The sequence below is a fragment of the Mobula hypostoma genome, chromosome 13 (genome assembly GCF_963921235.1).
Source record: "Mobula hypostoma chromosome 13, sMobHyp1.1, whole genome shotgun sequence".
NCBI classification, from domain to species: Eukaryota; Metazoa; Chordata; class Chondrichthyes; order Myliobatiformes; family Myliobatidae; genus Mobula; species Mobula hypostoma.
The window spans coordinates 97,349,019-97,376,181 of NC_086109.1; the positions used below are offsets into that span (position 1 = coordinate 97,349,019).

At 42.3% G+C, this 27,163-nt stretch overlaps 1 protein-coding gene across 9 annotated transcripts in view; it reads left to right on the plus strand.

Annotated features, from left to right (window-relative positions):
* The window catches only part of gabpb1 (GA binding protein transcription factor subunit beta 1), an 82,669-nt gene that overhangs the window by 14,868 nt on the left and 40,638 nt on the right, over nt 1–27,163 (plus strand). For all 9 annotated transcript variants that reach the window (XM_063066304.1, XM_063066306.1, XM_063066302.1 and 6 more), the window contains 3 exons: nt 1,249–1,416; nt 4,999–5,193; nt 6,709–6,853. In XM_063066304.1, the coding sequence (XP_062922374.1) occupies nt 1,249–1,416; nt 4,999–5,193; nt 6,709–6,853 (508 nt within the window). The remainder of the gene's footprint in view (nt 1–1,248; nt 1,417–4,998; nt 5,194–6,708; nt 6,854–27,163) is intronic.

A 27,163-nucleotide genomic window follows, 5' to 3' on the forward strand; every position in this document is an offset into this window, starting at 1 on the left:
ACTTTGTGATAGGTTATAGGACATCAAAACCATCTTGATCAGTTTTTGATAATAACTACAGCAGCAATGGAAACATTCACTCCAGGGGTAGCTTACTACTTTAGCAATGAAATTACCTCAAAATTAATTTACAAGTTAAGTTTTCTTTTGAAACAATCAAATCAAAAAAATGCTGGAAATACTCAGAATATCTGCTGAAGACACAGTTAACATTTCAGGTCATACCTTTCAATAGGAAAAGATCAATAACTCTTGAAGTATTAACTTACTTACAGCAAACCTGAGCATGTCCAGCATTTTCTCCTGTTACTTCAGATTTCCATTTTTGTCGGTATTTTTCATTTGTAATTTTTGAGGTATGCTGAAGAAAACAGCAGATTCTGGATCTAGCACTGGGCAGTAGAAGCAAGCTTCAGTATGTTAAAGGTCAAATCAGCTGGTACTGAGCAAGTCATACACAAGCTATGGCCTTTTTTTTGCTATTTAAAACTTGTAAAATACCAGATGTGCTCTGATATTTGAAATCATTGCAGGAGATAGAATATTTAAGGCAGCGCAATTCCAGTATAAAATAAAAATGGAGAATACTCAGTTTTCTGTAAGTAAGTGGAGAGAACAGAAAGGATTTGGTTCTGCTGGAGAGGAGATTCATCACAATGTTGTCTGGATTGGAGGGTTTTACTTATAGGAAGGGGTTGGATAGGTTGGGCTTGCTTTTCCTGAGCAAAGAAAGCTGAGTGGTGACTCGCTAGATGTATCTGAAATTATAAGAGCCATAGATAGGCTAGGTAGTCAGAATATTTTCCCATGTTGGATTATCAAAACCAAGAAGCTGTAAGTTTAGGGTGAGAGAAAAGAGTTTCAAAGCACATATGAGAGGAAAGAGTTTTCACACAGAGTGGTTGTGATTGTGATCTGGAGCTTGCTGGCAGAGGAAGTGATGGAATTAGATACAGTTATTATGATTAAGAGACATTTAGATTAGTTTAGCAAGACACAGGGGACACAAACAACGTGAGGAAACATGATTAGTGTAAATGGGCAAAATGTTGAGAATGGATACGTTGTCTTTGTGATGCATGATTGTAAAAAGTAAGTTAATGTTTCAGATCAAAGGAAGCCCCAATAGAGAAAGTCATTAATATGAAACATAAACTCTCCACAGAGTCTGCATACAGAATTTTTATTGATTTCAAGAATGTGCATTATTTTGCTTATAGATAATTGCCATTCTTCTGTTGATTACAGCTGGGAACATCTCCACTTCATTTAGCAGCTCAGTATGGTCACTATTCAACAGCAGAAGTGCTACTTCGGGCAGGAGTGAGTCGTGATGCAAGGACTAAAGTGGACAGGACCCCACTGCATATGGCAGCATCAGAAGGCCATGCAAACATTGTGGAGGTACTTGTGAAGGTATGGTTCGAAAAATTATAGCATACGGTGTCAGTCATTATGAGTAATTGCAGAGACTACAGCACTTAATCTTGGTTGACTATCTCGATGAAGTACTGAAGGAATACCATTATATATCTCAAATGTAATGTTGTTAATATACATTACCTGCCTCAATCATCTTCCTCTGGCAGCTCTTTCCAAATACAGACTAAACTCTGTGTGAAGAAGTCGCTTGTCAGGTTCCTGTTAAATCTCTCCCTTCTCACCCCTGATTCCCCAACGCTGGAAAAAATGACCTGTGTGTATTCACTCTATCTCTTCCCCTCATTATTTTATACACCTCTGGAATTCAATTCAATTCAAGTTTAATTGTCACTTAACCATAAATGAATACAGCCCAATGAGACAGCATTACTGGGGCTCAAGGTGCAAAGACACATTACCAACAGTGACACACAGTAAGCTCACACAAGATCACAATCACATAATAACAGTCCCAGGGCGCATCTCCCTCCCGTGATGCCGTGGGTCAACAAACCCACATAGAATATCAGTAAAAATATAATGACACAGAATATGCATAGAAACCCCCAGCCCGCCGACTATCAGCTGTTGAGTGGGCCCCGACACCTGCTAGACCAGCGGTCCCCAACCACTGGGCCGCGAGGAAATGATATGATTTGGCAATAGGAGTCAGCTGCACCTTTCCTCATTCCCTGTCACGCCCACTGTTGAACTTTAACATGCGAGGTTATCAGTGACCCAAGACGCAAATGACCCAAGACGTGCAAAGGAATGGATCCGTGACCCATTTGTGAATGTCCCCGGTGAATCACCCATGTCAGCGCGGGAAAAAGATCCAACTCCTCGAGCTTGCAAATGACGGTGGGCTGAAAAGTATGTTTGACGTAACATCTCTGCCGGCATTCTGGATCAAAGTCAAGGCTAAATATCCTGAGAGAACCATGAAAGCACTGAAAATGTTGCTTCCATCTCCAATGTATCTCTGCAATGAATGCAACGAAAACTAAATTGCGGAATAGACTGGACATAAGGAACCCCCTTCGAGTATCGCTGTCTCCCATCACCCCTCGATAGCACCGTCTTGTTGCAGGGAAACAAGTCCAGGGCTCCCACTGATTCAGCGATATTGGTGTGTTGCAATGATTTTATATGTTCATATGGGGAAAATATGTGCTGTGTGTTTAATGTCCAAACGTTACTTGAAATGTTATGATGCTATTGACTTATATAACCATATAACAATTACAGCATGGAAACAGGCTATCTCTGCCCTTCTAGTCTGTGCCAAACGCTACTCTCACCTAGTCCCACTGACCTGCGCTCAGCCCATAACCCTCCATTCCTTTCCTGTCCATATACCTATCCAATTTTTCTTTAAATGATAATATCAAACCTGCCTCTACCACTTCTACTGGAAGTTTGTTCAACACTCACTTCAAGCTCCCCTGTCCTCCCCTGATAATTGACTTATCACTATATTCATGCGAGGAAAATATGCGCTGTATGTTTAATATTAAATTCATTAGATAAACCCTTTTAGAAATGAAATTGAGTGTATTAGCCACTTATCACCTATATTCCGGTCGTGATTAACACCCCCCCCCGAACAGAATCGCCAAAAACGATTTGTAGAAAAAATATCAGCACGTACACGCATGCGCACACAGGTTCCAGCGCAAGGCTTCATGGTCATGGTAGTCTTTCTTGGGGTAAACACAACGCTTGTCCGTTGGCAACCCTACCCCCCGCCCCCACCCGGGTCGGCTAGTCTGCAAGAATATTGTCAATATTAAACTGGTCTGCAGTGCAAAAAAGGTTGGGGACCCCTGCGCTAGGCAACACTGTGGCTTTCAGGCCCAGTCCTCGCCCCGATGCCCAACTCCCGCAAGGCAAATCCGTGGCTTTGAGGACTAGTCCTTGCATATACAAGCACTTTTAGAATATTAGTAAAAACACAACCAGGTATATGTATATAGTATATATGCATAAGATCGCCCTCACTTACCTATGCCCCAGTGGATAAAGTCCTAGTAGTTTGCTCAGTTTCTTTCTAACTCAGTCCTTCGCATCCTGTCAAATATCTCATAACTCCTTCCAGCTTACAGCATCTTTCCGATGGCAGAGTAACCAAAACAGAATACAGTACACTAAATGTGGCCTCACCAACATCTGGTACAAATGCAACATAACATCTCACCTTAATGCCTTGACTAATGAAGCCTACCTCATTTCCTTCTCTACCTGTGACATAATTTTCAGGGAAACATGTACTTGTTCTCGTAGCTGCCTTTGTTAACTAATCAAAAACATTTTAGTTAGAACCATAGAACATTACAGCACAGAAGCAGGCCTATTGGTCCTTCTTGGCTGTGCCGAACCATTTTTCTGCCTAGTTCCACTGACCTGCAACTGGACCATATCCCTCCATACACCTCTCATCCATGTACCTGTCCAAGTTTTTCTTAAATGTTAAAAGTGAGCCCGCATTGACCACTTCATCTGGCAGCTCATTCCACACTCCCACCACTCTCTGTGTGAAGAATCCCCCCCCCAATGTTTTATATACCTCTATCAAGTCTCCCCTCATTTTTCTACACTCCAGGGAATAAAGTCCTAACCTATTCAACCTTTCTCTGTAACTCAGTTTCTCAAGTCCTGGCAACACCCTTGTAAACCTTCTCTTGCACTCTTTCAACAGGAATTCTGCAGATGCTGGAAATTCAAGCAACACACATAAAAGTTTGTCCTGACGAAGGGTCTCGGCCTGAAACGTCGACTGCCCCTCTTCCTAGAGATGCTGCCTGGCCTGCTGCGTTCACCAGCAACTTTTATGTGTGTTGCTGCACTCTTTCAACCTTATTAATATCCTTCCTGTAATTTGGTGACCAAAATTGTACACAATACTCCAAATTCGGCCTCACCAATGCATTCTACAACCTCACCATAACGTTCCAACTCTTATACTCAATACTTTGATTTATAAAGGCCAATGTACCAAAAGCTGTCTTTATGACCCTATCTACCTGTGATGCCACTTTTAGGGAATTTTGTATCTGTATTTCCAGATCCCTCTGATCTACTGCACTCCTCAGTGCCCTACCATTTACCTTGTATGTTCTACCTTGATTTGTCCTTCCAAAGTGCAATACCTCACACTTGTCTGTATTAAACTCCATCTGCCATTTTTCAGCCCATTTTTCCAGCTGGTCCAAGTCCCTCTGCAAGCTTTGAAAACCTTCCTCACTGTCCACTACACCTCCAATCTTTGTATCATCAACAAATTTGCTGATCCAATTTACCACATTATCATCCAGATCATTGATATAGATGACAAATAACAATGGACCCAGCACTGATCCCTGTGGCACACCACTAGTCACAGTTAATCAAAAAATGATCAGGGATAGGGAATAAATGGAGGTAGAGAGCATGGAGCATGACCAATAGCACACTGTCATGATGTACTCTTTCACCATTGGGTAATTGTGCAATCATAGAGACAAAGAATGTTTTTTCCTTCAGCGCTGATGTTCATCTTGAGGTATGCCACCTACACATTCTCTTTTCTCTTGACAGAATGGAGCCGACATAAATGCAAAGGATATGCTTAAAATGACAGCTCTTCACTGGGCCGTGGAACATGGTCACCAAGATGTGGTTGAACTCTTGATAAAATATGGAGCTGATGTTCACACGCCAAGTAAATTCTGCAAAACAGCCTTTGATATTGCAGTGGATAATGGTGATGAAGATTTAATTGTAATGCTGCAGGTAAATAATAAATGTGAGGCCACAGAATGTGAAGGGGGTAGATTATAAACACATGCTTACACTACAAAAACTACAGTAAGTTAGTGGATACATAGAGATATGGATTTGCAAAAGTTCTCCCCTGGAAGGAAATGCGGTAGTCCAACACAGTTAGTTAAACATTTCTATTAGTAGATTCCCCTTCTTCAGAAGGTGTATTCTTCTCTCTTACTTTCTGATGTAACGAATCACCTTACATGGAAATGCTTATCACACTGAATTTATGCAAAGTATTGACGGGCATAAATTTTCCCCATTGTGATTGAACATTTTGAGTAGGCTTCTTGGCTTCCCATCTGGCAATACAATGACACTATAGGATGAAAGCCTCTAAGCGATTTAAAAACTGTTTACAGGTGGATAAAGGGATGCTGATCTACTACAACAAAATGCTGATGACACCATTTTAATAGTTATTAGAACAAGATGCATCATTAACTGAATCAAATATCATTGTTTTTCTCGAGCCCATGTTGTATGTTTCCATTATGGAGTATGGTTATATAGTATACACAGTTTTAGTCCTGCTTTCACTTACTCTGGCAGCAGTAGAGTCAGAGAGTGGAGGATGTAAGTGTTCAGATACGGGGAATCTCCATGTGTTGCACTTAGTTCTGTGTGGCCATACAGAACAGCATAGATGATGGAATGTTGGTCCTTGTGAACTACCCCCACCATGATCTAACTCACATCCTGAAGAGTGTATGAAGTGGCAAGGTAGAAAACCAGAGGACAGGAAATCTTTCAGGAAGGGACTTAAAAAGTTAGTAAGCAAGGAGAAAATGGATTGAGATAAAATCAGCAAGTCATATGAAAAGAACAACAAGAACTCTAGATATACAGTAAAAGTATTCAGCCCCCCAACCCTTTGTTCACAGAAATGAGTAATGCAACCAGAAATTTAGGTCAATTTAACGGAGAATTTTTATGTGTGAATCCCATACTCCTTCTTCACAGTAGAGCCCAAAGCAAGCAGGGAAAATTGTAAAGCATGAAAAACTAAAAATTCAAAAGCTGAAATGTCAGCAGTTCAAAAGTATCCATCCCCCTTTGCTGAGTACTAAGTTGAATCATCTCTCACAGCTATTATAGCCAGTAATCTTTTTGGATAAGTCTCTGTTTGCTTTGTATAACATGATGGAGCAAGATTTGCCCATTCCTCCTTGCAAAACTGCTCAAGCTGTGCCAGGTTAGTTGGGAAGCACTGGTAGACAGCAATCTTGAAGTCTTGCCAGAGGAGTTCAATCAGGACTTTGACTGGGCCACTTAAGGACATAAATTTTCTTCATTTGAAGTCACTCCGTGGTTCCTCTGGCAGTGTGCTTTGGGTCGTCGTCCAGTTTTTCTGTCACTCCAGTTAATCCAAGAAAGGCCCGAATAGATAGTTTAGTAACAGTTTTATACACTGGTAGGTTGCTTAACTAAAGTACAAAGCTAACTTGAGAAATATCCATTTATTTGTATGTTACTGTGCAGAGGGCAATGGAGAATCAGATTAACACGAATTCGGATAGCTCTGATACCATCACAGTCCACAATGCCACGCCACAATTCATTATTGGTCCTGGAGGAGTGGTCAATTTAACTGGCTTAGTTTCAACTGGCACATCAAAGGCATCAGGTATGTTGGGTCTGTTACAAATGTTTACTTATTTCCTAGCTGCAAAATCACTCTTCTTCCTGTTTATTTTTGTTCTCTTGTGTCTGAAGGCAGATGACCTCCTGATAGAATAAGTGATAAAGAAAACTTTGGAGGAGTTTTACTGAGTAGTGGAGGTTGGGGAGAACTCTGGGTGCTGATTTCAAGCAGTGACTGTGGCATTAAATGCATTGTTCTACCCAGCTCTCTCAATGTGTCAGTGAGTTCAGCTGGGTAAACAATATGTCAACATTTACCTAATTTTCCTATGTAGTCTTTATTTATCATTGGCTTAAAATGATTTACTCCCATGAATAGAAATTGAATCTGTGATGCCAATAACATATCAGAGGGGTACAACCTAAGTTCAGGAAGTAGACATGGTTTGGTGGGGGGGAACTGTTAAATAATAAACCTGTGACAGTTATACAGACCTCCTAACAGTAATTACATAATAGAGCAGAGTACAAAGGGAAAAAAAGTTGGAAAATTGTTAAAAAGCTCTTGTATTCTATGACATGGCCAATAAATGCAAAAATCCCATATGCCTTCTTCATCACCTTATTTTCATTTTTAAACCTTTTTATTAATTATTATAGAAGATCAACAAAAAAATTAAAGTAATCAAGTCAACATGTCAATATGTACAATGATAAATTAAATTATCAAATAACTGATTAACAAAGCTAAACAATATATCAATAATAATAAGAAAAAATAAAATGTTAAAACTTTTTTTGGGAAAAAAGAAAGAAAGAAAAAAGAACCCCTACTAACTAAAACAAAAAAAAACCCTACTAACAAAAAAATGAGGGGGAAAAAAAACCCATTGGGAGCAGAACCCTGGAGCTATACACCATACAAGCTTCCATAAAAGGAAAAACATCAATCTGCCAACTCAAATCCATTTAAACAAGAATCAGAAGGGAACCATCTTAATTAACTCAAATCAAATGATAGTAGCACTTTATGCACTTCCAGCAGTCTGTGGAATTGGGTCCCAAAGTCCCTCTGTTATCAACACTCCTTAGGGTTCTACCATACACTGTGTATGTTCTACATTTGTTGCACTTGTAAGAATTCAATTCCTTTTACGATAGCTCAGCTGGTTGATCTATATCTTGCCATGGATCTAGACAACCTCCCTTGTGACCTACAATACCAATTTTCATATTATCTGGAAACTTGCTTATCATTCCTCCGTATGTTTACCTTCAAGTCATCAACGTACAGTATATCACACACAGATCCTTACGGTACATCACTGGTCATAGACTTCCAATAACAAAAGCAACCTACCACCACGACCTTCTGCCTCCCATAAAAGCCAATTTTAACATAGAACATAGAATAGTACAGCACAGTACAGGCCCTTTGGCCCACAATGTTGTGCCGACCCTCAAACCCTGCCTCCCATATAAGCCCCCAACTTAAATTCCTCCATATACCTGTCCAGTAGTCTCTTAAACTTCACTAGTGTATCTGCCTCCACCACTGACTCAGGCAATGCATTTCACGCACCAACCACTCTCAGAGTGAAAATCCTTCCTCTAATATCCCCCTTGAACTTCCCACCCCTTAGCCATGTCCTCTTGTATTGAGCAGTGGTGCCCTGGGGAAGATGCGCTGGCTATCCACTCTATCTATTCCTCTTATTATCTTGTACACCTCTATCATGTCTCCTCTCATCCTCCTTCTCTCTAAAGAGTAAAGCCCTAGCTCCCTTAATCTCTGATCATAATGCATACTCTCTAAACCAGGCAGCATCCTGGTAAATCTCCTTTGTACCCTTTCCAATGCTTCCACATCCTTCCTATAGTGAGGCGACCAGAACTGGACACAGTACTCCAAGTGTGGCCTAACCAGAGTTTTATAGAGCTGCATCATTACATCGCGACTCTTAAACTCTATCCCTCGACTTATGAAAGCTAACACCCCATAAGCTTTCTTAACTACCCTATCCACCTGTGAGATCCAAACTTAGATCCAAATTGCCAGCTTGCCCTTTATCCCATAGCCTCTAAAACATTCTGGCAATGTTTGCTAGAACAATTTGGAGAGTACAGCTTCTCTTTGGCATTTTTGTCTTGTGATTGATTAATTCAGATTTTTCCAACTGTATGAGATTCCAGATAATTTTTCCTTGCATGAATTCAACAGTGAAGTTTAAAGTCAATAGGACATCCATTCTGAGATATCTCCCACCCAGAATCCTATTTCTCGTAGGTGAGGACCAAATTGTACTTCAACTGGTCTGCTTTGATTAGCTGAATTGTCTGTCCTCCAGCACCATGAGCATATCTTCAGGTGCTAGTCAATGGTACATTGCATTTTTGGGCAATAGCTTCTGTTATGTATGTTAGTTCTGTTCCTGTATCCAGTGAGAATTAAACATGTTCATATCCTATTAGTAAATTAGCATATAAACCATCTGATTTTTGCTCTACCACTGCAGACAAGGGCTGCAGGACCCTGCCTCGTTATTTTTGCAGCTTTGACAGTGTCTCCATTACATCTGCAATTGTAGCTGTGTGATCAATGTTTTCCTTCCCTTGTGAGGTAGGGGGTTAAGCTTGCTTTTGAGGTGGTTGTTGACCTTGTGATGAAGTTGATTTCTTATGCCAACAAGATCTAGCCCATTGTCCTCTTCTACCACTGTAGGAAGCAGCGGTTTCACTCCAATTTGCATTTGTTAGCTTCACCATTTTGGCAACATCTGGTTTCAGACCATACATGAAAGTTGACATGAGAACCATATATTGTGTCTTTGATATATCTGTGTTTATTTCTGGGAATCCTGAATATCTGAGCCAAACTGTCCTATAGTTTCCTCATGTTCAGAAACATTCTCTGAAGGCTTTGTTTGCAATCAACCACTTTCTTCCAATCAATCTGATTTGGGCCTTGTCCCTCCAACCTGCCTTAATTGCTTTCCAACCAGTTGGTAAATCCTGTTTATCCTTCCCTATACTATCTTCAACTCACTGTATCAACTGCTTTATTTGCTGAGTTGTTAGTATGGCAGCTGAAATTTGAATGCTATCATATAGATGCAATCTATATATATTCTTAATTTGTTGAAGTTAAGTCCAAGTCTTCAAGCTTCCCTGGACCATTTGTCATTTTTTTCCAGATTACAAACCTCCTGTTTCCTTTTATAATCTCCATAATCAGCTATGGCTGCCAGATTAATTACCTCATTACTGTCATCATCATTTAAACCACTAGAGGTTTCTGTTGAGTCACTATCACTTTGTGGTTTCTTGGATTTTCCAGGGTGTCTGTATTTCTGGGGACTAGTCAGTGTTAGCTGCCTTTCAGCTCTTAGCTGAATGGCCTAATTCTGCTCCTATGCCTTATGGTCTTAAAGTGACATTAACACCACCCATTGGGTTGGTTGAATGGCCCATTGAAGGTCCCCCGATGCCACACAAATTCATCTTATTTTACTCTGCAACTCTGAACAGAACTCTTGACTATGGACAAACTTTGTATGTTGTCATTCTGTTCCAATAATGCAGATATCTTTTTTTTGTTGATTTTTTTTCTTTTTCATATTGCTCCTTTAGCATGTTACGTGTTTTTCCTTTTTCACCCGATTGATTTTGTAAATCAGCCTGCTTGTGTTTCAAAGCACCTATCTGTTCTTACAACTCGGTACACTTGCACCTTTGCAGCTCTGTTAAGGTTGCTAGCATCCAAGCCGTTTTTTTAGACCCTGACCCAATCTTTTCTATTAATCTTACAGCATATCGCTCCAACCTCATTTATGAACCAGTCCTCACTAGACTTGGTATCGATAGAACATGTTTCTTTACCAACAGTATCAAGTTTATGTGCATCGCTTAGATTTCACTTTACTTTTCCCTCTCAACTAGGGATTCGAGAGGCCCACAGTCTGTTTTCAAAGCTTTAGCCATTGTATTAGTTTTGATCTTAAGTACTCTTCACTTTTAGATATCAAAAATCTCACAAAACTCACAACCCATTGTCATAATAATATCGGGTTACAACCAAACAAACAGCTGTCCAATACCTTTAAATTTTTGTCGGTCTGTTGTGACTATAATTTCTTGATCTTCTGGGTTTCTGATCATTTATTCTGACCCCACACAGGTTGTACAACGACAAAAAATCCGTTATAAATAAAATACAGCCTTCACTCACTCTTAAACCCCTTTTGAACAATGTACTGAAGATACTTATGTTTATACAATTAAGGAATGGAGGAATGTCATACCTCCCAGCTGCATGCTTAAAACTTAGTCCGTTTTTTTTCTTCAAGTAATCATTCCGCGTTTGGGCGCCATTTTGCGTTGGATCTTTGTGTTCTGATCCTTGGTCCTGGAGTTAGGAATGACGAGCAGTCTTAATTCCAAGATTTCAGTTTATTTCAGAGTACGTGCAAACATGCAAATACCAAACTAACTAAGTAGCTGAGAAACAAAGCCAAGAGGCATATGGATGTGAAGTCAAAGCAATAAAGCTGGCACCTCTGCAAAATCTATCACTTTTATAGATAAGATGAGAGAAATTCCTTAGACAGAGAATGACATAGCTAACAGACTATATAATTAAAACAATTGTATCATGTGGTTAATATGCTAATACTTGGCCAATAAGAAAGGTGATACACTGTCAATTTGACTGCTATACCATTTTCTGCCAGTAAGTGGGGATGAACCACCACATACTGTGAAAAATGTGAGTTTGTTTAAAAAGTACAAATCTTTTAAAAAATATTATTTAAAATCTAGTAAGGGCAGTGAGGGTCAAGGATAATAAACATGGTGGGTCTTATGGGCTGAAGTCCAAGTTGCTGCCATCTTGGACAATGTCTCCCATCCACTACATAACGTACTGGGTGGGCACAGGAGTACATTCAGCCAGAGACTCAATCCACCGAGATGCAACACAGAGCATCATAGGAAGTCATTCCTGCCTGTGGCCATCAAACTTTACAACTCCTCCCTTGGAGGGTCAGACACCCTGAGCCAATAGGCGGGTCCTGGACTTATTTCCTGGCATAATTTACATATTACTATTATTTATGGTTTTATATTGCTATATTTATACTCTATTCTTGGTTGGGGCAACTGTAATGAAAATCAATTTCCCTCGGGATCAATAAAGTATGACTATGACTAAATGTGCTTAGTTCAATGGTTAAGGAGGGTGAACTTGGAATTACAATGTTGTTGCATTACAGAAGCCCAGTTGTATGAGGGACAATTCCTAGCTTGATTGGAATTAGAAACTCAGACAAGGCAGGATTTCTTTAGTGTATCCAAGAAGGGTTCTTAAACCGTATGTGGAGAGTCCATCTGGAGGAGAGACCTGGTTTTGGGAGGTGAGCCAAGCCGGATGACAGACCTGATGGAGAATGAACATTTAGAGTCATAGAAAAGTGCAGCACAGAAATGGGCCCTTTGGCCCATCCAATCCATGCCAAACCACCTATTCCCATCTACCTCCACTGGGACCGTAGCCCTCCGTACCCTATCCAAATTTCTCTTAAATGTTGAAATCATGCTTGCATGCACCACTTGCGCTGGCAGCTCATTCCACATTCTCATGAACCTCTGAGTGACAAGTTTCCCTTAAATTTTTTGCCATTCACCCTTAACCCTTGACCTCTGGATGTAGTCCAATCCAGGATGTCCAGTCCCTATATACTTCCATCCCCCATCAGGAAGGTCTCAAAGCTCTACGCTTCTTTTTGGATTCCAGACCTAATCAGTTCCCCTCTACCACCACTCTGCTCCGTCTAGCAGAATTAGTCCTTACTCTTAATAATTTCTCCTTTTGCTCCTCCCATTTCCTCCAAACTAAAGGTGTAGCTATGGGCACCCGTATGGGTCCTAGCTATGCCTGCCTTTTTGTTGGGTTTGTGGAACAATCTATGTTCCATGCCTATTCTGGTATCTGTCCCCCACTTTTCCTTCGCTACGTCGACGACTGCATTGGCGCTGCTTCCTGCACGCATGCAGAACTCGTTAACTTTATTAACTTTGCCTCCAACTTTCACCCTGCCCTCAAGTTTACCTGGTCCATTTCTGACACCTCCCTCCCCTTTCTAGATCTTTCTGTCTCTGTCTCTGGAGACAGCTTATCCACTGATGTCTACTATAAGCCTACTGACTCTCACAACTATCTGGACTATTCCTCTTCTCACCCTGTCTCTTGCAAAAACGCCATCCCCTTCTCGCAATTCCTCCGTCTCCGCCGCATCTGCTCTCAGGATGAGGCTTTTCATTTTAGGATGAGGGAGATGTCTTCATTTTTTAAAGAAAGGGGCTTCCCTTCCTCCACTATCAACTCTGCTCTTAAACGCATCTCCCCCATTTCACGTACATCTGCTCTCACTCCATCCTCCCACCACCCCACTAGGAATAGGGTTCCCCTGGTCCTCACCTACCACCCCACCAGCCTCCGGGTCCAACATATTATTCTCCGTAACTTCCGCCACCTCCAACGGGATCCCACCACTAAGCATATCTTTCCCTCCCCGCCTCTCTCTGCATTCTGCAGGGATCGCTCCCTACACAACTCCCTTGTCCATTCGTCCCCCCCATCCCTCCCCACTGATCTCCCTCCTGGCACTTATCCGTGTAAGCGGAACAAGTGCTACACATGCCCTTACACTTCCTCCCTTACCACCATTCAGGGCCCCAAACAGTCCTTCCAGGTGAGGCATCACTTCACCTGTGAGTCGACTGGGGTGATATACTGCGTCCGGTGCTCCCGATGTGGCCTTTTATATATTGGTGAGACCCGACGCAGACTGGGAGACCGCTTTGCTGAACATCTACGCTCTGTCCGCCAGAGAAAGCAGGATCTCCCAGTGGCCACACATTTTAATTCCACATCCCATTCCCATTCTGACATGTCTATCCACGGCCTCCTCTACTGTAAAGATGAAGCCACACTCAGGTTGGAGGAACAACACCTTATATTCCGTCTGGGTAGCCTCCAACCTGATGGCATGAACATTGACTTCTCTAACTTCCGCTAGGCCCCACCTCCCCCTCGTACCCCATCTGTTACTCTTTTTAATGCACACATTCTTTCTCTCACTCTCCTTTTTCTCCCTCTGTCCCTCTGAATATACCTCTTGCCCATCCTCTGGGTCACCCCCCCCCGTCTTTCTTCCCGGACCTCCTGTCCCATGATCCTCTCGTATCCCCTTCTGCCTATCACCTGTCCAGCTCTCGGCTCCATCCCTCCCCCTCCTGTCTTCTCCTATCATTTTGCATCTCCCCCTCCCCCTCCAGCTTTCAAATCCCTTACTCACTCTTCCTTCAGTTAGTCCTGACGAAGGGTCTCGGCCTGAAACGTCGACTGCGCCTCTTCCTATAGATGCTGCCTGGCCTGCTGCGTTCACCAGCAACTTTGATGTATGTTGCTCAGTGGAAAAAGCCTGCTTTCATTTAGCCTATCTATACTCCTCATAATTTTGTATACCTTTATCAAATCTGGCAATCTTCTATATTCTGAGGAAGAAAGTCCTCACCTATTCAATCTCTCCTTATAACTCTGGTCCTCCAGACCCAGGCAACATCCTTGTAAATTTTCTCTTTACTCTTTCTTACACAAACTCGAAGTTAAGCCTCATCAACGTCTTATATAACTTCAACATAACATCACATCTCCTGCACTCAATACTTTGATTTATGAAGGTCAATGTGCCAAAAGCTTTCTTTATGACCCTATCTACCTGTGACACTACCTTCAATGAATTATGGACATGTACTCCCTGACCTCTTTCTTCTGCTGTACTTCTCAGTGCCCTAGTTTTCACTGTGAAGGACCTATCCTGGTTGGTCCAACCAAAATGCAGCACATCGCACGAGTCTGCATTAAATGCCGTCTCACTTTTCAGCCCATTTTCCCACCTGGTCCAGATCCCTGTGCCAGCTGTGATAACCTTCCTCACTGTCCAATCTTGGTGTTATCTGCAAATTTGCTGATCCATTAACCACATTATCATCCAGATCATTGATATAGATGACAAACAACAACGGACCCAGCACTGATCTTTGCATATTCCAATGGTCACAGGCCTCCAGTCAGAGAGGCAATGATCTACTACCACTCTTTGGCTTCTCCCATGAAGACAATGTCTAATCAAATTTACTACCCCAATTTGAATGCCTTCTTGACCAACTTCCCATGCAGGACCTTGTCAAAAGCCTTGCTAAGGTCCATGTAGATGACATCCACTGCCTTGCCTTCATTGACTTTCCGGGTAACTTCCTCAAAAAACTATAAGATTGGTTAGACATGATCTACCACGTATGAACCCATGCTGACTATTCTTAACCAGTCCATGTCTTTCAATCACTTATATACATCTGGTCCCTTAAAATACCTTTCAATAACGTTCCCACCACTGCTGTCAGACTCACTGGCCTATAGTTTCCTGGTTTATATTTAAAGCCTTTCTTAAACAGCGGAACAACCTTGGCTATCCTCCAATCCTCTTGAACCTCTCTTGTCACTAAGGATAATTTTGAGAATAGTAACCACAACACAACAGAACAAGGATGGTAAGGCATGGGAACCTTGAATGAATCAAGAGGCCTGAATTTAGTCAGGAAGGAAATGGAAGCAATGGATTAAGAAGACCAAATGTGACCATGAAATATCCTTGTAAGCAGGATCAAGGAGAATTACAGGGTATTTTATACACAAAAAAAGAGGATAACTAAGGACAGGTTAGGTCCACCTAAGGATAAAGGAAGGAATTTGTCCTGGGAGTCAGAGCAAATGGCTCAGGTACTAAATGAGTACTTTGTGTCAGTATTTACTGAGGAGAAGGATTGGGAGAGAGTGAACGCAGAGTGGGACATGCTCATGTGCTGGGACATTTGGAGATTAAGGAAAAGGTAGTGCTGGCTCCTCTCAGAGCATCAAGGTAGGTAAGTCCCCAGGGCCTGATGATATATATCCCAGAATATTGAAAGAAGCAAGTGAAGAGATTGCTGGGGCTTTGACAAAGATCTTGGTGTCTTCACTAACAATAGGTGAGGTCCCAGAGGACTGGAGAGTAGAGAAGCTGTGAAGAGGATACTGAAAGATAGGATTTAAGTATATTTGGAAAGGGCATGTTTTGTGCAAGGTCGGTCATGTCTTAGAATCGATTAGTTTTTTGGGAATGGAAATGGCCAAGATGGCGCTAGTGAATCAGAATCAGGTTTATTATAGAAACATAGAAAATAGGTGCAGGAGTAGGCCATTCGGCCCTTGGAGCCTGCACCGCCATGTATTATGATCATGGCTGATCATCCAACTCAGAACCCCGCCCCAGCCTTCCCTCCATACCCCTGATCCCCGTAGCCACAAGGGCCATATCTAACTCCCTCTTAAATATAGCCAATGAACTGGCCTCAACTGTTTCCTGTGGCAGAGAATTCCACAGATTCACCACTCTCTGTGTGAAGAAGTTTTTCCTAATCTCGGTCCTAAAAGGCATCCCCTTTATCCTCAAACTGTGACCCCTTGTTCTGGACTTCCCCAACATCGGGAACAATCTTCCTGCATCTAGCCTGTCCAATCCCTTTAGGATTTTATACGTTTCAATCAGATCCCCCCTCAATCTTCTAAATTCCAACGAGTACAAGCCCAGTTCATCCAGTCTTTCTTCATATGAAAGTCCTGCCATCCCAGGAATCAATCTGGTGAACCTTCTTTGTACTCCCTCTATGGCAAAGATGTCTTTCCTCAGATTAGGGGACCAAAACTGCACACAATACTCCAGGTGTGGTCTCACCAAGGCCTTGTACAACTGCAGTAGTACCTCCCTGCTCCTGTACTCGAATCCTCTCGCTATAAATGCCAGCATACCATTCGCCTTTTTCACCGCCTGCTGTACCTGCATGCCCACTTTCAATGACTGGTGTATAATGACACCCAGGTCTCGTTGCACCTCCCCTTCTATCACTGGCATGTGACGTGAAATTTGTTAACTTAGCAGCAGTTCAATGCAATACATAATATAAAAGAAGAAAAAAAACAAAGTAACAATAATAATAAATAAGCAAGTAAATCAATTACAGTATATATATATATATATATATATATATAGAATAGATTAAAAATCATGCAAAAAACAGGAATAATATGTATTAAAAAGTGAGGTAGTGTCCAAGAGTTCAATATCCATTCAGGAATTGGATGGCAGAGGGGAAGAAGCTGTTCCTGAATCACTGTGTGTGCCTTCAGGCTTCTGTATCTCCTACCTGATGGTAACAGTGAGAAAAGGGCATGCCCTGGATGCTGGAGGTCCTTAATAATGGACGCTGCCTTTCTGAGACACCGCTCCTTGACAATGTTCTGGGTACTTTGTAGGTTAGCACCCAAGATGAAACCGACTAAATTTACAACCCTCTGCAGCTTCTTTCAGTCCTGTGCAGTAGACCCCCCCCTCCCCAATACCAGACAGTGATGCAGCCTGTCAGAACACTCTCCACGGTACATCTATAGAAGTTTTTGAGTGTGTTTGTTGACATCCAAATATGTTGGGACCAGGTTAGATCCTCAGAGATCTTTCACACCCAGGAACTTGAAACTGCTCACTCTCTCTGCTTCTGATCCCTCCTATGAGGATTGGTATGTGTTCCTTCATCTTACCCTTCTGGAAGTCTGGAAGTCACCTCTTTCATCTTACTGATGTTGAGTGCCAGGTTGTTGCTGCGACACTACTCCACTAGTTGGCATATCTTGCCCTCTCGTCACCACTTGAGATTTTATCAACAATGGTTGTATCATCAGCAAATTTATAGATGGTATTTGAGCTATGCCTAGCCACACAGTCATGTGTATATAGGGAGTAGAGCAGTGGGCTAAGTACACACCCCTGAGGTGCACCAGTGTTGATCGTCAGCGAGGAGGAAGTGTTATCACCAATCCGCACAGATTGTGGTCTTTCGGTTAGGATGTTAAGAATCCAGTTACAGAGGCCCAGGTTCTGCAACTTCTCAGTCAGGATTGTGGGAATGGTGGTATTAAATGCTGACCTATAGTCGATGAACAGCATCCTGATACAGGTGTCTGTGTTGTTCAGGTGGTCTAAGGCCATGTGACGAGCCATTGAGATTGCATCTGCCATTGACCTATTGTGGTGATAGGCAAATTGCAATGGGTCCAGATCCTTGCTGAGGCAGGAGTTCATTCTAGTCAAGACCAGCCTCTCAAAGCATTTCGTCACTGTCGATGTGAACGCTACCGGGTGATAGTCATTTAGGCAGCTCACATTATTCTTCTTAGGCACTGGTATAACTGTTGCCTTTTTGAAGCAAGTGGGAACTTCTGCCCATAGCAGTGAGAGGTTAACAATGTCCTTGAATACTCCTGACAGATGGTTGGCACAGACTTTCAGAGCCTTACCAGGTACTCCATCGGGACCTTCCGCCTTGCGAGGCTTCACTCCCTTTAAAGACAGCCTAACATCGGCCTCTGAGACGAAGGTCACAGGGTCATCAGGTGCAGCAGGGATCTTCACAACTGTAGTTATATTCTCACTTTCAAAACAGGCATAGAAGGCGTTGAGTTCACTTGGTAGTGAAGGATCGCTGCCATTCATGCTATTAGGTTTTGTTTTGTAGGAAGTAATGTCTTGCAAACCCTGCCAGTTGTTGTACATTCAATGTCTCCTCCAACCTCATTTAAAATTGTCTCTTTGCCCTTGAAGTAGCCGTCCGCAAATCATACCTGGTTTTCTGATACAGGCCTGGGTCGCCTGACTTGAATACCACAGATCTAGCCTTCAGTAGACGACATACCTCCTGGTTCATCCACGGCTTTTGGTTTGGGAATATACAGTAAGTCTTTGTAGGCACTCACTCATCCACACAGGTTTTAATGAAGTCGGTAACAACTGCAGCATACTTATCCAGGTTTGAAGATGAATCCCTGAATACAGTCCGGTCCACCAATTGAAAGCAGTCCTGTAGGTGCGCATGTGCTTCCCTTGTCCATACCTTCTTGGTCCTCACTGCTGGTGCTGCAGTCTTCAGTCTCTGCCGATACTCAGGGAGTAGAAGTACAGCCAGATGATCAGACTTCCGGAAGTGAGGGCGTGGAATAGCACAGTAGGCATTCGTGATGGTGGTGTAACAGTGGTCCAGTGTGTTGTTTCCTCTAGTATTGCAAGTGATCTGTTGATGGTAATTACTTGGTGATTTTTTTCAGACTGGCCTGGTTAAAATCTCCCAAAATGATGGTGAAGGTGTTAGGGTGCGCTGTTTTGTGCATGTTGATCCCATTGCTCAGATCATCTAAAGCCTGATTGACATTGCCCTGAGGTGGAATGTATACTGCTACCAAAACGGCCCCGGAGAACTCATAGTGATATTCTGTGGATTACATACAATATTTATAAATGTATCTCTTTTGAATAACTACCACTACAATCTGCAGCATGTAATTACCCTTTAAGCAATGTACTTTTAAATTAACTTAATGAACAACCATAAGGCACAGGAGCAGAATTAGGCCATTCAGCTCATCAAGTTTGCTCCGCCATTCCATCATGGCTGATTCCAGATCACACTCAACCCCATGCACCTGCCTTCTCACCATATCCTTTGATGCCCTGACCAATCAGGAAACAGTCAACTTTCACCTTACATATACCGACGAACTTGGCCTGCACTGCACCTCTCTCTGGCTTAAAAAAATACCTCCTTACCTCTGTTCCAAAAGGTCACCCCTCAATTTTTGAGGCTGTGCCCTCTAGTTCTGGATATCCCCACCATAGGAAACATCCTCTCCACATCCACCCTATCGGTAGGCTTCAATGAGATACCACCTCTTCTCCCTCACCCCCCCCCAACCATTCTTCCAATTTCCAGTGAATACAGGCCCAAAGCTGCCAAACGCTCCACATATGTTAACCCCTTTATTTCTGGAATCATCCTTGTGAACCTCCTCTGACTCTTTCCAATGACAATATATCCTTTATGAGATATAGGATCCAAAACTGTTGACGGTACTCCAAGTGTGGCATGACTAGTGTCTTATATAGCCTCTGCATTATCTCCTTGATTTTATGTTGTATTCCCTTCAAAATAAATGCTAACATTGCTAAATTATAGGCCAGTAAGTTTAACATCGGTAGTAGGTAAGTTATTGGAGGGAGTACTAAGAGACAGAATCTACAAGCATTTGGATAGACAGGGACTTATTAGGGAGAGTCAACATGGCTTTGTGCGTGGTAGGTCATGTTTGACCAATCTATTGGAGTTTTTCGAGGAGGTTACCAGGAAAGTGGATGAAGGGAAGGCAGTGGATATTGTTTACATGGACTTCAGTAAGGCCTTTGACAAGGTCCCGCATGGGAGGTTAGTTAGGAAAATTCAGTCTCTAAGTATACATGGAGAGGTGGTAAATTGGATTAGACATTGGTTTGATGGAAGAAGCCAAAGAGTGGTGGTAGAGAATTGCTTCTCTGAGTGGAGGCCTGTGACTAGTGGTGTGCCACAGGGATCAGTGCTGAGTCCATTGTTATTTGTCATCTATATCAATGATCTGGATGATAATGTGGTAAATTGGATCAGCAAGTTTGCTGATGATACAAAGATTGGAGGTGTAGTAGACAGTGAAGAAGGTTTTCAGAGCCTGCAGAGGGACTTGGACCAGCTGGAAAAATGGGCTGAAAAATGGCAGATGGAGTTTAATACTGACAAGTGTGAGGTATTGCACATTGGAAGGACAAACCAAGGTAGAACATACAGGGATAATGGTAAGGCACTGAGGAGTGCAGTGGAACAGAGGGATCTGGGAATACAGATACAAAATTTCCTAAAAGTGGCGTCACAGGTAGATAGGGTCGTAAAGAGAGCTTTTGGTACATTGGCCTTTATTAATCAAAAGTATTGAGTATAAGAGCGGGAATGTTATGATGAGGTTGTATAAGGCATTGGTGAGGCCGAATCTGGAGTATTGTGGAACAGAGGGATCTGGGAATACAGATACAAAATTTCCTAAAAGTGGCGTCACAGGTAGATAGGGTCGTAAAGAGAGCTTTTGGTACATTGGCCTTTATTAATCAAAAGTATTGAGTATAAGAGCGGGAATGTTATGATGAGGTTGTATAAGGCATTGGTGAGGCCGAATCTGGAGTATTGTGTTCAGTTTTGGTCACCAAATTACAGGAAGGATATAAATCAGGTTGAAAGAGTGCAGAGAAGGTTTACAAGGATGTTGCCGGGACTTGAGAAACTCAGTTACAGAGAAAGGTTGAATAGGTTAGGACTTTATTCCCTGGAGCATAGAAGAATGAGGGGAGATTTGATAGAGGTATATAAAATTATGATGGGTATAGACAGAGTGAATGCAAGCAGACTTTTTCCACTGAGGCAAGGGGAGAAAAAAACCAGAGGACATGGGTTAAGGGTGAGGGGAGAAAAGTTTAAAGGGAACATTGGGGGGGCTTCTTCACATAGAGAGTGGTGGGAGTATGGAATGAGTTGCCAGACGAGGTGGTAAATGCGGGTTCTTTTTTAACATTTAAGAATAAATTGGACAGATACATGGATGGGAGGTGTATGGAGGGATATGGTCCGTGTGCAGGTCAGTGGGACTAGGCTGAAAATGGTTCGGCACAGCCAAGAAGGGCCAAAAGGCTTGTTTCTGTGCTGTGGTTTCTATTGCGTTTGCCTTTTTTACCATAGACGCATCAGGAGTGATTGATAAGTTTGTGGCCTAAGGTAGAAGGGGATGAGTTATTAATTTCAAACTTTCTGCATAATCATTCAAAGAGTTGAACTGCATGTGTATGTGATGAGAGCTGAATAACTCATCTCCTTTTACCTTAGGCCATGAACTTATCAATCACCCCTGCTGTGGACACTTTCTGGAGGTCTAAGATCCATATACTCCACGACCGCTGGACTAAGTGTGTAAATGTAGGAGGGGACTATGTTGAAATATAAATGTGCTAGGTTTTCTAAAATTAACTCCTTCTACCTTAGGCCATGAACTTATCAATCACCCCTCGTATATAACTTCGCTTTTGACTGGAGTTCAGACAGTCTAATACAAAAGGTTAGATCCAGCACCCACTCATTCTGACTCAGATCATAAAAACAAACCAGTATACTAAACCCTATACCTGTAACCATCGCCCCAACACTTAAGCACTAGTCCTGACCAGTTCAGAGTTGTAACTTGTTAAAATAACCCTAATCCCCAACTCCAAATACAGTTCCAGACTCATAGCTGACCTGTGATGCTAACTTGTCCCTAACAATAAATCCTGACTGGTACTTCAGTTTGTAATACTAACCCTCATTGCTAATCCAAGCCCTGTCCCTAAATCTGTGCTCAATTCCTGAGAGCAGCTTGTGCTTGAGTCTACTCAGGGAAACGGTATCTTAGATTGGGTGTTGTGTAATAACCCAGATCTTATTAGACCTTAATGTAAAGGAACCCTTAGGAGACAGCAATCAGATAATGATTGAATCCATACTGCAATTTGAGAGGGAGAAATATAAGTCGTATGTATCAGTATTGCAATGGAATAAAGGGAATTACAGAGGCATGAGAGAGGAGCTTGCCCAGGTGGATTGGAGGAGGATACTAGCAGGGGTGATGGCAGAGCAGAGATGGCTGAAGTTTCTGGCAATTGAACTTCTTTAAATTTTACATCCGTTCCACAACGTGAGGGAGTAAAAATCTTTGTGTTATGACTCCGTCGTAATGTACAGATATGTGAATTTATAAATTTAAAGATGTAGAAAGAAGCTGTCCTGTAGCCTCTTGGGCCTGGCTTTAATGCTGCGGTACCCTTTACCAGACGGAAGCAGCTGATACAGTGTAACATTAGGGTGACTGGTGTCCCTGATGATCTTCCAGGTCTTCTTTACATACCTGCTGCTCTAAACGTCCTCAGTGGAGGGAAGTTCACATCTACAGGTGTGCTGGGCTATCTGTACCAGGCGGTCATACGGCCAGTCATGATGCTCTCAATGCTGCCCTTGTTGAAGGTCTTGAGGATTTGGGAGCTCATTGTCAAACTCTTCAGTTACCTGAGGTGGAAGAGACGCTGTTGTGCATTTTTGCCACACAGCCAATGTGTACAGTCCAGGTGATATCTTCGGTAATGTGTATACAGAAAAACTTGAAACTGTCTTGGTACATGTTGCTACCAATGATATAGGTAGAAAAAGGGAGGAGGTCCTGAAGAGAGAATTCAGGGAGTTAGATAGGAAGCTGAAAGGCAGGACCTCTAGGGTATTAATCTCAGGATTGCTGCCCGGGCCACATGCTAGCAAGTGCAAGAATAGCATGATCAGGCGTATTAAGGTGTGGCTGAGAGATTGGCGTAGGGGCGCAGGGATTCAGATTCCTGGATCACTGGGGCCTCTTCTGGGGGAGGTATGACCTGTACAAAATGGACGGATTACATCTGAAGCCAAAGGGGTCCAATATCGTAGCGGGCACATTTAATAGAGCTGTTAGGAAGGGTTTAAACTAATTTGGCAGGGGCATAGTCACCGGAGTGATAGGGCGGAGGAAGGGGAAAACAGAAATAAATCAAAGATAGTGTGCAACAGAGATTATAGAAAAAACAGGCAGGAGATGAGGCTTAATCAAAGTTACAGGGCAAAAGAGGTGTGGTGCAGTTAAAACAGAAAGCAACAAATACTTGTCTGAGTGTGTTGTATTTGAATGCACGCAGCATAAGGAATAAAATGGACGATCTTGAAATTCAGCTACAGATTGGCAAATATGACATTGTGGCCATCTCTGAAACTTGGCTAAAGGATGGCTGCCATTGGGAGCTGAATGTCCAAGGATAATACGGTATACCGGAAAGATAGGTTAGTTGGCAGAGGGGGTGGTGTGGCTCTGTGTATAAGAAATAATATTAAGTCATTGGAAAGAGATGACATAGAATTGGAAGGTGTAGAGTCTCTATGGGTTGAGTTAAGAAATGCCAAGAGTAAAAAGACCCTACTGGCAGTTGTATACAGGCCTCCAAACAGCAGCTGGGATGTGGAGTACAAATTACAGCAGGAGATATAAAAGGTTTGTCAGAAAGGCAATGTCATGATAATCGTTGGGGATTTTAACATGAAAGTGGATTGGGAAAACCAGGTCAGTACTGGACTTCGAGAGAGAATTTGTAGAATGTCTAAGGGATGGCTTTTTAGAACAGCTTGTTGTTGAGCCCACTAGGGGATCGGCTGTGCTGGATTGGGTGTTGTGCGATGATCTGGAGGTGATAAGAGAGCTTAAGGTGAAGCACCCAGGGCATGCCCTTTTCGCACTGTTACCATCAGGTAGGAGATACAGAAGCCTGAAGGCACGCACTCTGATTCAGGAACAGCTTCTTCCCCTCTGACATCGGATTCCTGAATGGACTTTGAAGCTTTGGACACTACCGCACTTTTTTAATATACAGTATTTCTGTTTTTGCACATTTTTTAATAATCTAATCAATATACATAATTGATTTGCTTGTTCATTTATGTTTTATTTTATTTATTACTATTATTTTTTGTCTCTGCTAGATTATGTATTGCATTGAACTGCTGCTGCTAAGTTAACAAATTTCATGTCACGTGCCGGTGATAATAAACCTGATTCTGATTCTGAACCCTTAGGGAACATTGATCACAATATGATTGAGTCCACATTGAAATTTGAGAGGGAAAAAATAAAATCCAATATGTCAGTATTTTGGTGGAATAAAGGAAATTACAATTGCATGAGAGGAACTGGCCAAAGTTGGCTGGAAAGAGACACTAGCAAGAAAGACGGCAGAGCAGCAATGGCTGGAGTTTCTGTGAAAAATAAGGGAAGTACAAGACATATATACCAAGTAAGAAGAAATTTTCAAAGGGAAGAAGGACACTACCGTGGCTGACAAGTGAAGTCAGAGCCAAAGTAAAAGCAAAAGAGAGGACATACAAGGGCAGCAGAGCTGGTGGGAAGATAGAGGATTGGGGAGCTTTTAATAACTTGCAGAAGGAAACTAAGAAGGTCATTTGACTGAGAAGGTGCTCAGGAAGCTTAATGGCTTGAGAGTGGATAAATGTCCTGGACCTGATGGAATGCACCCTCTGGTTCTGAAGGAAGTAGCTGGAGAGATTGCGGAGGCATTAATGATGATCTTTCAAAAATTGATAGATTCTGGCATTGTACCGGTTGACTGGAAAATTGCGAATGTTACTCTGCTATTTAAGAAGGGTGAGAGGCAGCAGAAAGGAAACTATAGACCTGTTAGCCTGACATCAGTGGTTGGGCAGTTGTTGGAATCCATTGTTAGGGATGAGGTTACGGAGTACCTGGAGGTACATAACAAGATGGGCCAAAGCCAGCATGGTTTCCTGAAAGGAAAATCCTGCCTGACAAACCTAATTCAATTCTTTGAGGAAATTACAAGCAGAGTAAGCAAACGAGATGCAGTAACCGTGGTGTACTTGGATTTTCAGAAAGCCTTTGACAAGGTACTGCACATGAGGCTGGCTGAGCAAGATCAGAGCCTGTAGAATTACAGGGAAGTTACTAGTGTGGGTGGACCATTGGCTGGTCGTCAGAAAACAGAGAGTGGGAATAAAGGGATCCTATTCTAGTTGGCTGCTGGTTACCAGTGAAGTTCCACAGGGGTTGGTGTTGGGACCGCTGCTTTTAACAATGTATATCCATGATTTGGACTACAGTATTAATGGATTTGTGGCTAAATTTGTCGATGATACAAAGATAGGTGGAGGAGCGGGTAGTGTTGAGGAAACGGAGAGACTTAGATAGTTTATGGGAATGGGCAAAGAAGTGGCAAATGAAATACAATGTTGGAAAGTGTATGGTCACGTACTTTGGTGGAAGAAATAAACAGGCAGACTATTATTTAGATGGGGAGAGAATTCAAAATGCAGATATGCAAAGGTACTTGCGAGTCCTTGTGCAAGATACCCTAATGGTTAACCTCCAGGTTGAGTTGGTTGTGAAGAAGGCGAATGCAATGTTGACATTCATTTCTGGGGGTATAGAATATAAGAGCAGGGATGTGATCTTGAGGCTCTATAAGGCACTCGTGAGACCACAATTGGAGTATTGTGTGCAGTTTTGGGCTCCTCATTTAGAAAGGATATACTGACATTGGAGAGGGTTCAGAGAAGATTCACGAGAATAATTCCAGGAATGAAAGGGTTATCATATGAAGAACGTCTGGCAGTTATTGGGCTGTGTTCCCTCGAGTTCAGGAGAATGAGGGGGGATCTCATAGAAACATTGCAAATATTAAGAGGCCTGAACAGATTAGCTATGGCAAAGTTATTTCCCATGGTAGGGGATTCTAGGACAAGTGGACACAGCTTCAGGATTGAAGGATGTCCTTTTAGAACTGAGATGCAGAGAAATTACTTTAATTAGAGGAAGATAAATCTATGGAATTTGTTGCCACGAGTGGCTGTGGAGACCAAGTCATTGGGTGTATTTAAGGCAGAGATAGCTAGGTTATGGGGTGAAAGCAGAGTGGGGATGACTGGAAGAATTGGATCAGCCCATGATTGAATGGTGGAGCAGACTCGATGGGCCAAATGGCCTGCTCCTCCTCCTATATCTTATGGTCTTACGGTCTTACTAGTTCAGGATGGATGCAGGATGGATATATCCCATGGAAGAAGTGGTTCTCAAATGGGTAGGCAACTGTGGCTGACAAGGGAAGTTAAGGATTACATAAAAGCCAAGGAAAGGGCGTACAAGGTAGCAAAAGTTGAGTGGGAAGTTGGATGATTGAGAAGCTTTTAAAATCCAAGAAAAGGCAACTGAAAAAAAGCTATAAGAAGGGAAAAGATAAAATATGAGGGGAAACTAGCCAATAATATAAAGCAGGATACTGAAAGTTTTTTCAGTTATATAAAAAGTAAAAGGGAGGTGAGAGTTGATATTGGATTACTGGAAAATGATGCTGGTGAGGTAGTAATGGCAGACAAAGAAATGGCATTTGAACGTAATGGGTACTTTGCATCTGTCTTCGCTGTGGAAGACACAAGCAGTATGCCAGAGGTCCGTGAGTGTCAGGGAGTAGGAGTGAGTGCCATTGCTATCCAAAGGAAAAAAGTGCTAGGCAAACCGAAAGGTCTTAAGGTGGATAAATCACCCGGACCAGATGGATTACATCCCAGAGTCCTGTGTGACATTACTGAAGAGACAACAGATGCATTGGTCATGATCTTTCAAGAAAAATGTGATTCTGGCATGGTCACAGAGGACTGGAAGATTGTAAATGTCATTCCACTCTTTAAAAAGGGAGGAAGATAATTATAGGCCAGTTAGCCTAAC